Genomic DNA, 15349 nt, shown 5'->3' with positions numbered 1-15349 from the left:
TCGGATCTACATAAATTGAACCCAGCAAGATCTCATTGTCTAGCAAACTAGTTTCTCTTTTCTTTATTGAAGAAATGATTCCTTCTGCAATTAACCCTCCATTTCAGAAAGAAGAAACATCCCATTCTTCAGATTGCAGCTTTTTTGTGGCTATATATGGTGTAGAAAGAAGAGTTTTCAATTCTGCAAGATTATTCCACAGTCTTTTTGTTAGTGAAGCATTAGGGTAATCTACATATTTTTAAAAAGTTCTTAATTCTAAAAAACCTCTTTATCATCAAATATGTACTTCCTTATCGCTTTGCTTGATCAATAATTGCTACTTTTCCTGCTCGCTTCCTAAGAATGTCAGCAATTTTGGGTGTTTTGCTGCTATTGCTGCTTACCTAAATTTGCCAGTGAGATTTGTAACTAAATGAATCAGTTTAATCACTAATGGCAAATATCACATCTATCCTCCTTCCTTATATTTATTTATTAATATTTCAATAAAATAGAAAATAACTATTTATTATTTATATAGTTCATAAATAAAAACAGTAACTTAGTTTGTCATTAATTTTCAATTCATTTTGATTTCATTTCAAATTCAAACTGTCCAACAAAAGCCGGAGTCGAAGTTGACGTGTTTTTATAGCGACTCTAGCTCAGACTCTTTCTACCCAAAAATCTGCCTGACTCCGACTCCACAGCACTGTTATTCTGTACAAAGACCTCACAGCTTTCCCTTAGTACAAACATTTCATCTGTTAGGTGAATCCTCATTAATGAATTTGGTGTATACTTAACATTGTCTAACAGATGCTCAGGCAGTTACTATAAAAGGCCTCCGTTCCTTGTTTAAATGCAGCTGTCCTTTTTGAACTGTGCTATAACATTCCACAAAAGAAAAAGTAACCACACTCCATTATATTAAAAACATTAATAATAATTATATATAAAAAAATTAATAAGTGGAGCCAAGAAAGTTCTTAAGATTCAAATTTTTTAACCTTTTGCGGTCCAGTGTGGACATACCTAAAAATTTCCTTCTGTACGCACAGAAAAATTGAATGAAAAAGGATTTATAGGTTGCTCTGAACCTTCTTTATTTATAGTAGATGACAGCTCAACACAAACCAGTCCATATATTTTAGTCATGTTTAGTTTTTTAAGCCCCTCATTTGTCAAAGAAATCTTCCTTTTTTTTAGGGTATAAAAGGAATTGTTTTAAAAGAAATGCCTGTGTTATTTTTTTTTGGATTTATGCTAATCTCCTTATTCTATATTAGTTTTAAATTTTTACCTTGAAATCTTGCCTAAAATCAAACGGCGTACCCTAGGTGTGCCCAGACCGGGCTCTCCAATAATCTAGGACAACTGAGATTCTGTATTCTTTGTTTCTCCACATCTCATCGGTCAGTTCATTGATAACAATGCTCCTTTCAGCACTTTCTTTGAAGCTCTATTCAATCAGTGTGCCACTTTGGGCGCACCCACATAATTAAAACGATAATTGCTATCTTTACAAAATTTTACTTGTGTACTCCTCTAAGCCTAATTAGACTGCCTACCTTTTTTTTTAATCAAAACTCCGACTTTAAAATGTAGCGTGCCGGAAAGGGTTAAACAATACAAAAATAGATCAATCAAGTTTATAACCTTCAACAAGTAATTCTTTAATTTGTTTAATAAACATTAAAATTCTTTAGTTTGTTAAAAACCAAATTTGCTAAATTCGAATTTCTGATACCACATAATTTTTAATCTTTCAATAATGCTGTACAGTTAATCCAATTAAAAAAAAATAATAATTATCAATAGTTTACTTTTTCATAAAACATTTTTAATTATATTAATAGATGACCAAATTATCTATTTCATGACCAAGAAAAATATTTAGTGTAAACTATGGTAACAATATTAAAAAGTATTAAAAATGCATTACAAAATAATATTAAAAGTACTCACAAATTTCTTGCATTTAAAGATATTGAATTGTCATCCTTTCATTCCATTTTATGTTTTTTCAAAACAGCGTAATGAAATTGCAGAAATTTTAAGCAAAATTTAGATATAAAAATAGAATCTGCGGCGTATATAATAATTTTGTTTCTTTGCAAAATTATGAATAAGTTCACATGAAGATGATAATTGGATTTTCGACTGATGAAATCCTATTAAGTAAAGTGGAACTGCAAATGGTAATTTTCTATCGCACATACTTGAAGCACATTCTATAAATAGAGATAAATTTCCTTCAAAAACCACACTGTTGTGCTGCTTTTCTTCCTATCGCAGTAGTGTCAAAAATTTAAATAAATGTTCTTGAATAGTCATGGTTACAGTGTCAAGTGCATTTTAGATGCAAATGTCAATTGAAATATAGATGAGTATTTAATCTGCCTAGTAATATAGATGAGTATTTAATCTGCCTAGATGAGTATTTAATCTGCAAGTTTGCTGTTCATTATGGATTCACCAACGTAAATCAAATATTGTTACTGCTGTTAGCTGAGATTGCATACCAGTATATTAGTGATTATCAATATAGGGTGTAAGCTTAGAATTTGAAGGGTTTCCTATAATCTGAACATACTCATAAGCATCTGCATATAGCTAAACACGCAAAAGATATTTGCCTAAAAAGAGGGATGCATTTGTGGAGGGCCTTCCAAGGGAAACTGACTCATATTCATGTTACACATGAGAAAACCACTAAAATTAACCTGCCAGCCACCCCATTTGCCTGGGACTGAACCTAGTTGAACTCCCATGACCACCAGTGGGATTAAGAAGTGAATGTTTAATGTTATTAAAAAGTGATTTAATTATTTTATTTCGATTAACCTAAAAATAAGTAGTTGTTCAGGGGAATAAAAAATAATTCTGTAGTTTAATTTTGCTAAGGAAAAGTTTTGTATTTAATTTTATAAAAATATTTTTGAATGGTCTAATCTTTTTATTAAATAAAATTAATTTGAAAGAAAATTCAATGATATTCAAAAAATCAAAATGGAAAGTTACCTTTTGTTTTGGCTGACAGATTACAGAGGTTCCAACTTTTGCCGCCAACTTTTGAAATCTACCAATAAGATTGTCCATTTCATCATCATCATTTCCTGATGAATTCTCATCTAAGGTACTACAAAATGAAAGCACTAGTCATTCTAGTCACTATGCGATCGACATTGCAAAATTCTTTTTCATTACATATATATGTGTTTATAGGAGGTAATGAATAAGGGGAAACTTAGGCAGACAGAGCTGCATAAGCGAAACATTTTCATTTGAATCACAAAATGATCCCTCTACATAACCAGGACATTGGTTCTAGTGAGACTGTTTGGGCTAGGAATTCTCTCATTGAAATCAGCGGTAGGAGAATGACAAGTTTCTATCTCAGAAAAGGTTCTCTTCTAGCACTGTGAGATATAACTTCGTTACACAAACTTCAGTTCTAAACTAGGAAGTTACAGTTGCCAATATGCATGCCATAAATATTAATTTTCTTTTTAAAGTTTTGTAAATTTGCATGAGTAAATATGTCTTTAAAAATTCACTTTAACAACTGTTGGGGATATTTTTCACATTTTAAAATTTGTATCAGTTTTTAAATGTTAAGCTGGAATTTTGTATTTTTTCAGTTTAATTTTTTTTAATTAAGGAATTTTTTTTATTTCATTGAATTGTACACACAAATAAAGTGTTTCAGTTCTTGTATCACTTTTGCTTAGTATTTTTGTTTCAAAATCACTTTTTGATTATCTTAACTTACCCAAGACTAAAGTTTTGTACCCCTTTTTTAAATGGAGTTTTTTTTTTTTTTTAACTACAAATATTCTTTGTTGTCTAATGCTATTAAAAATTGTTCATGTTTTATAATTTGTTAGAGCAGAGTTCGTACGGTCCTTAAGAGTCCTTAGATTTTTTGGAATTGATTTCTGGTCCCTAAAAGTTTTTAATTTTGGCCAAAATCAGCAGAAGGTCCTTAATTTTAATCATCTGAAATTTCTGTCTGTTTTTACGACTGCCGTTTTGAGTGTGAATTAGCATTTTGGAGAAATATTTTTGATGATTCACTGACATATATGGTTATCTTTGGAATGGGTTCATGGGTTATAATTTGTTTCTATTTCTAATATAAATGATGGGGATGCTCGAGTTTCTAATAAAGAAGTGAAACATAAGGATTTCGAAATTCACTTTTTCTAATAAAGAAATCTTAAACAACTTTCAATGTGAATTCTTTTATTAAACGGTTCTAAATTTGGCGACTTGTCAACATTTTGGCGATTTTAAGATCAGTTTCTATAGAAAGTTTTTAAATTCCAAGATCTGAGAATTTTTTAGAACATTGTAACATTGATAAATTTCGTTAAAATAATGGTAATATATTAAAATTATATTTAAAAAATAACATTAAAATAAAACATTTTTATTTTTCGCTGTCATATTATAAAGTTTCATTTTGGCAACTTATTAAACAATATTTTGAATCTGAAAAATAAACGAAGTATGATGCTATAAGGCACAATTTATGAAACAGCTCTTGGCAAAAGCAAAATTAGCTATGTAATTAACTAAAAAGTCTTCTTTTTAATTTTTTCATAGTAAGAGTTTTCCCATGTAATTGTCTCAGAATAGGCATCAGTTTTCTCTATAAAATTAATTTTACACTTTTTCCTTTCTCTCTCTCTCTCTCTCTCTCTTTCTTTCTTTCTTTTTTTTTTTCCCTCAAAATAGTTCTGGCTTTTTTGATGTTACAGAATTGGTAGAGATAATTTTTCTTTAGGATTTTAGACATTTCAGCTTGAAAAGTTTAGTAGGATTTGAAGGCACGATTGTTAGATACACGATTCTAAATGATTCAAGAAATATGTGACAAAATGAAAAATGTCTCCATGATATCAACACATAATGGATGTATTTAACAGAAAGTTTGCGATGAATTTCTTACTTTTTGGAGAATGTCTGGAAGAACAATGAAAGCATAATATTTGAATGTTTTACTTCTGATACTAGAATCTTTTTCTTATCATTTTTATCCACCCTTTGTTCCTTATGTTCTAAGTTTATTTTAAATAAGGTGCTTATTTAAACCTTTGTCTGATATTGTCGTTACTTTCAGCCATAGCGATAATTTGCTTCACGTCTGTCAGGGGGTTTGGACTATTTAACTTTTACCAGATCAAATAAATCCTGATAGGTGCATTGTAGAGAGGTTGACAAGTTAGGAGATAAAGCACGCAAAAACTAGCGAGAGTGTTGTTTGCATAATGAGACAAATCTCTAATTGTTAGGAAAGAAGCTTAAAAAGAGAAGGAAATCGATATAAAGCAGCCAAAATGTTTGGGAAGGCTTCAAATTAAAAAGGCGTATAAATGTTTTGTTGAGTATTCTTGTTACAAAATATAGCATTTGTAGCATTTAATGTGTAAGTATCCTAATATCGTTTAAGAATCAATGTCATAAATTACATGCATTTTAAACTGTGAAATTTTATTAGTTTTTGATTTTAATAGGGCTTTTTTAACAAATATTGTTAAAAAATAAAAATAGTGGTCATGTAAATCCTAAGGTTATCTATCTACCTAATTTAATTATTTATAACTAACTGCCTACCCTTAAAAATTATCTTTACATATTAAAGCGAGTTATTGCATTTCATTAATATTGACTGTGGTCACCAGATGAAACACAAAAATGTAAAAATTCAAATAAAACATATTCTTTGCATCTAGTGAGACTTAAAATAATACAAAACAACTTATCACCTCTGGTGCTTTAATGGCTAATTGGAACCGTAAAGCATATTAACTGGGTTACAAGCCCTGGAACTCTACACGAAGCTACGACACTAACTGCATCAAACAGAGCCTGACTAACTTTCAACACTTGCCCAACCGTGCCTACATCAGGCCTTTCAGGTTTGTTCTAATCAGCAGGTCTCTCTAGACAAGCAGGAGCATTGACAACATTCAGTCTTTTGTTATGAATCATGCTGATTATGATCTTACTTCTCATTTTAGCCTATGCTGTTTGACATAAAATCTACCTGCTATTTACTAAACCTTTAGACTGACCAAGTATGTGACAAAATGAGACAAAAATAAATAAATAAATAAATAAAATAAAATAAAGCTAACTGTTAGTAAAACGCAAGTGTTGCTTATCTTCTTTCAAATATGTCCAAGTATTATAAGTGTAAAATATTTAATGCTACTTGATAAATTGCATAAAGTTGATTTTATTCTCAAACTTATTAATAATTATTTTAATTAATGTTTAGCAATAATGCATATTACTTAGGGATCTATTTTATTTTTAGGATGGTATTACAAATGTTAAATTCAGACATAGATAATATTTTTAATTGAATTTATTGAGTTCGCATTTGCCTATAGGTCCTTAATTTTTTTCATTAATGCTCCTTAAAAGTACTTAATTTCTGTGTGCAGAAATGTGTACGAACACTGTAGAGTAAAGTAGAAATTTTTAATTTTAGCATGCTGGTAAATATTCTCATGTGATACAGATGAATAATACATCTCTTTACATGATTGTGTGGTTTTAAATTTCAACTATGTTCTTTTACTTGGCGTTAAGTAGTTTTTTGTTGTCTTACTAATTTAAATATTTTTTTATTGTATTTGTAAAATAAAATTTTGCAGGGAACACCTGAATGGAAAAATCAAATTGCCCAGCCTTCAGAAATTAGTCATTCTACTGTGAGACTAGGAATGCCTCTTCCTCCTCCTTTACAAACAGATAGGCTCTCAGATGTCATAAAAGAACCTTCAAGACAACTTGAGTATGGTTTTTTTTTTTTTTTTTTTTTTTTTTTTAAAGAATAAGTTTTTTTTTTTAGTCCAAAGGAGCTTTGTTCCTGAAGGACTATTGTTTTCGTTTTGCGTTGAATAACTTTAAACGGCGTATCACTTTTCAAATTGTTGCCACCAAATGTTAGAGTCCTGCATTATATTTGGAGAAATTAAATAATGAAGAATCTGCATAAATGATTGTCTATTTCTCACGTTGTGATAAAACAATGGTACATAGAGCCATCCAATTTTGAATAAAGTAATCCTACTGCGAATATGGGCATCTTACAGCCCAAATTTGAAATTTGGAATTTGTTTTATTATCAATTTCATATTTTGTAAAACTTTAACACAAATTTTTGAATAACAAACTTAGTGATTTAAAAGCGAGGAATGGCAACACTCTACAGTGGGAGGAATTTTTTATCTCCAGCGCGCAGAATTGTGTATCAGAAATTCTAAAGATATGCTCATTTTAAAATTATTTTGCAGCATTGCAGTTGAACTAAATTTTATGGTTTAAGTGCAAGGAATTTGATGTTTAATAAATAAAGGTAATGCACAAAACGTTAAAAAAAAAAGGCCCCCTTGGACATAATTTGAAATCTGAAAGCTTTTATTTTTATATTTTTTTTTTTTATTTTAAAGATGTTTCACTTGCTTAAAACAAATGAGTGCCACTTTCTTTTGAAGCTGTCTCTTGTTGCTGAGAAAATTATTCAAGGAGAGGAATGCATCTCTTGTTCATGTGACATCAGGGAGCTGTTGCAACCAGTACAGTCATTAAGAATTTAACCTTTTGATATTCATTGAGGTCTGGAATGCATCATTCAGTATTAATGTCAGAACAGATTTCAGGGCATCCTCTGTCATGAAATTGCTAGCATTTAAAATTGAGTTTAGTCTATAAATTTCCCATTTATATACTTTATTATATATACGTAGATTATATGTGTTAAGAGCAACAGAAATTGCACCAGGTGGGCAAAGGCATACTAATATTCAGATACTGCAAACAAAATTCTTTTGTATATGAATGATGAATGAAATATTGCCTTACCATGTACATGTGCTAGCTTTTGGATTGTTGTGTAGTATGACTGCAAGAACAAAACAATTTTAGCATTGGTTGGGAAATTGAATGCTTTCAGAAATGTCGTAACATGTTTTTGCAATTCAGTGCTATAACTACTGTTTAACATTAAAATAATTAATAGTTTTTTTTTTTTTTTTTTTTTTTAGTTTCTTAAACTGTAAGGGTCGTGACTTTTCAGTCACCATATATTAATTTTGACCGTCTATCACAAACAGCAGGAAACTGACTCCACAAAAATCTATCACATTCGGCAGGAAACTGACTTCAGCCATGCCCTGGATGAGCTGGATACAGTTCCATTTCTCTGGTTTAGTTAAAGAAACAATGAAATGTGTTAAATTCCATATTAATATTTTGTGATCATGGGATCTTTTGTCTTAGTTTTCTGTAATTCTGAAAATATTCTGCTTATATGATACAAAATGTGCTTGTTAGATTATAGTATTTTTGTAGATTTTGCAGGAAATCTGAAAATAAAATTATAATATATCAAAAAATAATTAAAATATTCAATAATCTTTATTCAGACTGTCTTAAGATTTATTGTACTATTCGTACAATGTGATTCTAGATATAGTTTTGAACTGTGATTCTAGATGTGATGAGAAGAAATTAAATAACTCTTTAAAGTTATATAATTAAATATTTATCAAGCTTTTATAACTAGATTGTTCTGTGTATGTAGTTATGATTTGCTATACCTCTAATCTTATTTTTAGTGATAGTAATCTGATTCAAAAGAATACTGAACCTCCTTGGAAGCAGCCTGATTTTCATGGGACTGAATCATCATCTGTGGCATCTAGTTTTAACACAGGTCCTCAAGTTACTACAGCAGCAAAACCATGGCAACCTCTGCCTCCACCACCTATGTTTCCAGGACCTTTACCAAGGCCTCAACTGAGGCCACCACCACTGCCGCCACATTCTGAGTTGCTAAAACCATCTGTGCCACCACATTCTGAATTGCTAAAACCACCTATGCCACCACATTCTGAATTGCTAAAACCACCTGTGCCACCACATTCTGAGTTGTTAAAACCATCAGTGCCATCATATACTGAATTGTTACAGCCACCACCACTACCACATCCTGAACTGTTAAAACCTCCTGCACTTACTACGGAATTATTACAACCACCACCTCTCCCTCCCATTCTATCTGTACCAATGACATTAGCTGGTGCTAGTGTTGCAGCTTCTACTACTGCTACAAGTGAGTAATTGAATGATAGAAATATTGTAATGGAAATATACTCTTATATTTTTTTTGCAATAAATTAAACTGTAGTATTTTTTAATCTGTATAAATATGATGCTTGCAGAAGAGTGTGATATGTAATCAGATCTTCTTACTGAATCGAGTGTTCATTTGTTTGCATTTTTATCTCAATATTTTCATGAAAAAAAATGATTTTATGGAGCAGGCAATATATGAATTTAATATGACTAACAGCATTCATAATATATTCCTTGTGACCTGTAAAAAATTTAAAGATTATCTGAAAAAATTGTGCTCATTGATTAAAGCATTCAACCAGTGTCCAGTGATATGATTATTTATGTTAATTTACTTACAACTGAACTAGAAATTGGGCTTCTGTGCATAGGTTAATTCACAAATTATGTAAATTAGGCAACTGACAATATGTTGGGTAATAGCTGCATGTTGAAAATCAGAGGCGTAGTATTGTTAATGTGTTTTCTGAGAGTGAGCAGTATTTATTAATTGTAACTTAAAGACATCATGCATGAGAAATGCAAAAAGGGCAGTTAATTAATAGACTCAAGTGGGAACACAAATAGTGGTCACCCAAGATCTTGGAATCATTTTTAAAGCAGTGAATTTGATAGACAGCCGTGTTAAGGGAAAACACAGGACTGAAGACTGTTGTTCTCTCATTGCTGATTAATGGAAACAATTAGAGATATACAGTGTCTTTGCTTCACTTGTTTGCTTTATTGCAGGGCAATCTTCCATTCGATAGTAGCAGATGTGCAGTGAAATTGACTAACTTATGGTAAATAGCAGCCTCCCAATCTTTTGCCAACAGTCTCATTGTTGGCTGAGAAAAACATAAAGCAGTTGTAACAGAGCTGGTTTCAGACCTTCAAGCAGACACAGAAATCAAATCAGCCATTCTTTTAGTGTACAAAGACTTCAAAGTTTGGATTTTATGTGAGAAAACCAGTGGTTTGTGTCCTACGTTCTTCTTCTTCCAATAGGGCCCATATAAAGGGGTGTCATCATTGAATCATTGCAGTCGAGATGAGTGGGATTGTGTACCGTGTATTGAAATGGTCCAGATATAGTTTTGAACTGTGATTCTAGATGTGTTTTGATCTGGGGTAAGCTAGGAACATGGAACTTACCTTCTTTTTATAAAAGATTCTGTTTCAATAAAAATGTTTCATGGCTTGGAAGGGGAGATCATCAAAAATAGTAGCACCAAGCTCCAGATCTTTCATGAAAGTTCTATAACAAGTCACAGATATGTGGATGAGGTCTTAGAACCCCATGAAAGGCTGTTTAAAGTAGCTGTTAGCCTATTTATTTTGTTAATGGATATCAATACTTCACTGCATCAGACATCTCTGGTGTCAGAATATTGGAAATAGAAGATATCTCTTGATGAATTGGCCAGCTTACTCGCTTGATTCGGACCAGGTTGAGTATGTGGTAGTGTACTTTAATTTGCTGGATAGCAACGAGCACCCCAAATGGTTTAGGGCTCCCTCTAGGATCTGAAAAATCTGCTTTCAGAAGAATGGTGTGCAATTCTGCAAAATTCAGTCAACATTTTGGTAATTTTTTTTAATTAAGATGTGAGTTTTTTGTCTGTCGGAGATGACCACGCACTTCATTAAAGAAAAACTTGTTGCAAAATATAGGAGGTCAATTTCCATTATTTTTAATTTCCTTAAATTTGAATTTAAATGAGACTGAGCATTTGGCAAGCATTGTAATTTATATTAAATAATACTTTTGTACATATTGTTTTTAATTTTTTTGTTTTTTTGTTTGTAAATGACAGTTTAGTTAAATGTCTGTCAATACCATTTAATTTTTATGAACTGTGTATATATCTAGTGATGTACATCTTTTGTTTTTGTTTTTTAATGTTTTATTTAAGATTTTCTGCTTTTTCTTTTTCTTATTTTAGAAGAATTTTTTTAATTAAATATAATGAACATATTTATTTATTATATTTAATATAATAACAAGGTTGCCACACTACCTGAAAAACTGGGAAAAGTTGGAGAATTCGAAAATTGTCTTTCAAAAAGTTACTTTTTTAAGTAACGGAATTTAAATATTTTAGTCAAAATCTGTAAAAGTCAGGGAGTTTCGTGCAGCGATCCTCAAATGTTTTTCATGCCAACATTTTAAGCAAGCACTTTCTTGGCAAATTATGTGTAACATGAACATCATTCAGGCAGCTGATATAGAGCCAGTTTTAGGAGCTCCAATCAGATTGTCTTTTAGAAAGGCAAAGCAAGTTTCCAGCAGCTTTGGTTTCCAGTAACATCAAGATTTGCATGGGCAGTGCATGTTGAACGAAGAAAATATCTTCCCATTCTCGTATAAAACAAAATCGGTTTAATCCTAGTATATGGTATTTGACGACATAATGATGAGTAGTAAACAAGTCATTTTGGTGTTAGCCACAATTTTCAAAGTTATGCTAAGACTGTACCGTATACTAGGATTTTGCCACAAAATCTTTTCCTTTTTTTATCCTTTTTAATAAATGCTTTATTTGTCATTTTGCAGTAAAAAATAGTAATCAGTCATCTAGGCTAACCATTTAATATAATTATATTTGCCAAAATATCATTGATTATTGTAATTCAGTTTTTAATCTTTAAGTAATCAACTTTATTTAAATGTTATTCGTACCATTTAATGTGGTTTCTTCCTTCTAAATTTGTTTATTATTAGTTAATAAATACTTTCAAATTTCAGACAATTTTCTCTGGCATACTCCTGAAACTAATTCTAGCAGTACGGTGACATACAATCATGAAATTTAATGCACATATTTTTTGCTTATGTATGCTGCTAAATGAAAATAAAATATCTGAATTTATTTTTAAATATCATTAAATAGATTTCTGTCTTTGATTTAGCTGAAAAATGTGTGCAAGAAAGACATTTTTTAATCCAGATTGGGCAGATTCTAATCTCAATCTTCAGTAGAGAAAACAAATATTTTAGTTGTAATAGGTTGTTGCTTTTGGTATAAGTCATAACCAGTTGGCAAATTTTTGTGTTTTCAAGAGGTACCGTAATTAATTTACCTCTCAGCACATCCAACGCGGAAAGACTGGAATTTTCTTTAAACACACCTGGAAAAGTCAGGGATTCCATTCTCCTGTTTGAGTGGCAACCCTGTAATAATATAATATATATAAATATAAAGAACAGATTTATTTAAGTCAATTTTTTTTCTGATGTTTTTTCAGGTTTACCTGTTCCTCAGAATAATTTAAATGTCCCATCAAAACCTCAGTTTTCTAACACATTTGGATCAGTGAATGTTGAATCATTCTTACAAAAGTTAGTTGCTGCTGGTATAATTGGTAACAAATCTAAGGAAACATCAACTCCCATTGCATGTGAAAATCCAAAGGATTCTGAAAAACAGAGTGAAGATAAAAATGATGCTTCACTTGAGACTGAACCTATTCCTGAAATTGAATTTACAACTAAAAGTCTTAGGCAGTAAGTATTTTATTACATAATTTTCGTGTAAAATTTTTAATTTTGGTGTTATTATACTATCTTGATGTATTATTTCTCTCAGTTTTTAATTAGCATTTATATAGTGAAAAATCTCTTAATATAAGAGAAATTTTTGTTGTCCCTTATAAATGAGTTTAAGAAAATTAACATAAATAAGAAAATTTATTATCAAATTTCATTTTAATTGTTTGAAATAATTGTGAAATCAAAACCTTTTGTGCAGTTTTTTGTTTTTAAATAGAAGTAATCATAACTCAGGCTTGATTTTTCTTATTGCATACTATTGTGTGTGTACATGTTCATAATAGATTGAATGCACACAGAATGATGATGGCTTAGTCAAATTTATTTTTACCAAAAGAAACACTTTAGTTATGGAACTTTCCACAAATATACTCGTACAATACTCTTGTCAATATCACAGAGTAAAATCAGTAGTTGCACTCCAAACTACTGATAATATTAAACACAGCACAATGCAAAGAACATCTAAAAAGGCAAATTTTGTATAGAGATCTCTCAATACTCTGAACTCACAGTGAGCTAAACAATTGTGAACTAAGGCTCCATTCAGACGATAGTAAAAATGTCATCATTGGTCTAAGCTGAGCTTCATTGCTAGGTAACCAAACATTGCTATGTCACAAAAGCTTGTTTAGGGGGTTTTGGCATAAAGTTCAAGGTTTGCAACTCTATGCCGATGTGGTATAAGAGTCGATCAATTAGAGTGAACATGCAAAATCTACTGAGCAGAAAAGCTGTAGACACATCCATGCTTGTGCAAATTTAGCTTCTCTAATAGGCTGTAGCTGAGACCCCTGTCTCGAGGTGTGAATGGAATTTCTGCATTTTATGCCTTATGACTATGCCTCTATGACATTTATACCAACATCTGAATTGAGCCTGCTGCTCTCTCCGATCTCATATAGTTCCCTCACCCCCGTCCAATTGATATTGGTATTCAACCTCAATACCAATTAGTTGTACAAGGACTGGACCAAAATGTCACCAAGTTTGGTGACAAAAATTACTTTCCAAAACCTGAAACATCTGAATGGAGCCTGATGCTCTCTCCGGTCTCATATAGTTTCCCCCTAGCCATTGAAAAATCTCTAGTAGCTTCCATTTTTTGAAATTACTAAAAGGTATATGAGAGCTGGACACAGAGTTACATATAGGAAACAATTGCATTTATTCAACTTCAATACCAATTACAGTTGTACAGGGACTGGACCAAAATGTTGGCAAGTTTGGTGAAAAAATTTACACTCTAAAACCATCGTTAGCTTGGTGATGTCTCACCAAATTACCTCAATATTAAATAGACCTGTCTCTGTAATATTTTCTTTTGAGCAGAGCATCATCTCTTTCAAGTATTTGAAGTCACATTATACAAAAAATACTGCTCTTTCACATATAAGTTCACTAAAATTATATACATAAATACAGAATTTGTAACAATGTTTTTATGTCGTGTGACACTGATATCTGACATTAGAGTTGGAGCTTTTCACTGTCTGTTTTCTCTCTGTGACCGTTCACATTCTTGCAAAACTTTAGTTTGCAAAACTTTAGTTCTATTTGTTCTACACTAAATTTTGACTCATTCACTTTGTGTTTGCTCGCTCCCACACTGCATAAAGGGGCTAAGAAGATGAATAGCTTTTTTTATCTATAATTTACAGGCTGGTTCTGCAACTGATTTGTAAAAGAAACCCAACTTGACGTAGTTTGAAAAGTTTACTGACCAATTCTCCATTGCTAAGTGTAAGAATATGCTTGAAATTTACTATTTCTGTTATCTGGGAAATGGATGAAATGCAAACTCTTTAAGATGTACAAGCTTCGCAAAGGAAATTCATGCTTAGAAAAGTCAGGCTTAAGATGAGCCAACAAACTTGCTGCATGCTTTCAGAGTTGAATGTACCTAAACTGTAATCATGGAACATGTATTGTACTGAATCTATGAAAGTATCACTGAAGCATATAGTAGGCTAAATAATTTTGTTCCGACCTTAAACAGAGGTACCAACTCTCCCGATTTCCGATCATACTCCCGCCAACCCAATTTTTAACATATTTCTCCGGACTTTATCTTATTCTTAAAACTTCTCACAATTTTTATATTGCTTAGTTTAATATTTTGTTATTTATTCCCCCCCCCCAGTAAAGTGATTTGGGGCATCTGAAAGTGCTTTTTTTTCTCTAGACGTATGTAAAAAAAACTGAAGTCTTTTCAACACTGAAATATGCAGCGTTTCTGCTTTGTGTATGAGAGTACAGAATGTGTGTTCGAAAATGTCATTTTCCTGTTTTTTAATGAGAATCAAGCGCCGCTTCAGGTCATTTGGTATACATTAGCCAATGAGCACAAAGGAAGATCAAGGTTGTTTATTTTGTTCATTTCGTGAGTGGGCAGTGTAAGTTTCACATGGTTCCCAGAAACAGTTTTAATAAACTGCGATCTTTTGTCTTAGTTATGTCTGCAAAAAATTTAAAATACTCATTCAAAGAAATGTAATATTGCAATGTGTATTGTTTATCATTGCGATTTTTCGATTTTGCATGGTGGAAGAACTATTATGAGCTGTGCTGGAGAAAAAAAAATAAATATTTTTGTGGAAACATAGGAGCAAAAAGTTCTTAATGCAGAATGCCTCTTCCCTGCCTTCCCAGCACAACCTGCCACTGAATGCATCGGAT

The 15349-nt window shown here is 31.4% G+C and overlaps 1 protein-coding gene across 2 annotated transcripts in view; it reads left to right on the top strand.

Annotated features, from left to right (window-relative positions):
- The window catches only part of LOC118187545 (uncharacterized), a 128352-nt gene that overhangs the window by 95532 nt on the left and 17471 nt on the right, over positions 1-15349 (top strand). For both annotated transcript variants that reach the window (XM_085818574.1, XM_085818573.1), the window contains 3 exons: positions 6654-6793; positions 8619-9115; positions 12367-12625. In XM_085818574.1, coding sequence (XP_085674700.1) covers positions 6654-6793; positions 8619-9115; positions 12367-12625 — 896 coding nt within the window. The remainder of the gene's footprint in view (positions 1-6653; positions 6794-8618; positions 9116-12366; positions 12626-15349) is intronic.

This window comes from Stegodyphus dumicola, chromosome 6 (genome assembly GCF_044657685.1).
Source record: "Stegodyphus dumicola isolate Sdum_Otavi_A_Nest chromosome 6, ASM4465768v1".
NCBI lineage: Eukaryota > Metazoa > Arthropoda > Arachnida > Araneae > Eresidae > Stegodyphus > Stegodyphus dumicola.
This window is presented reverse-complemented; position numbering and strand designations above follow the sequence as displayed.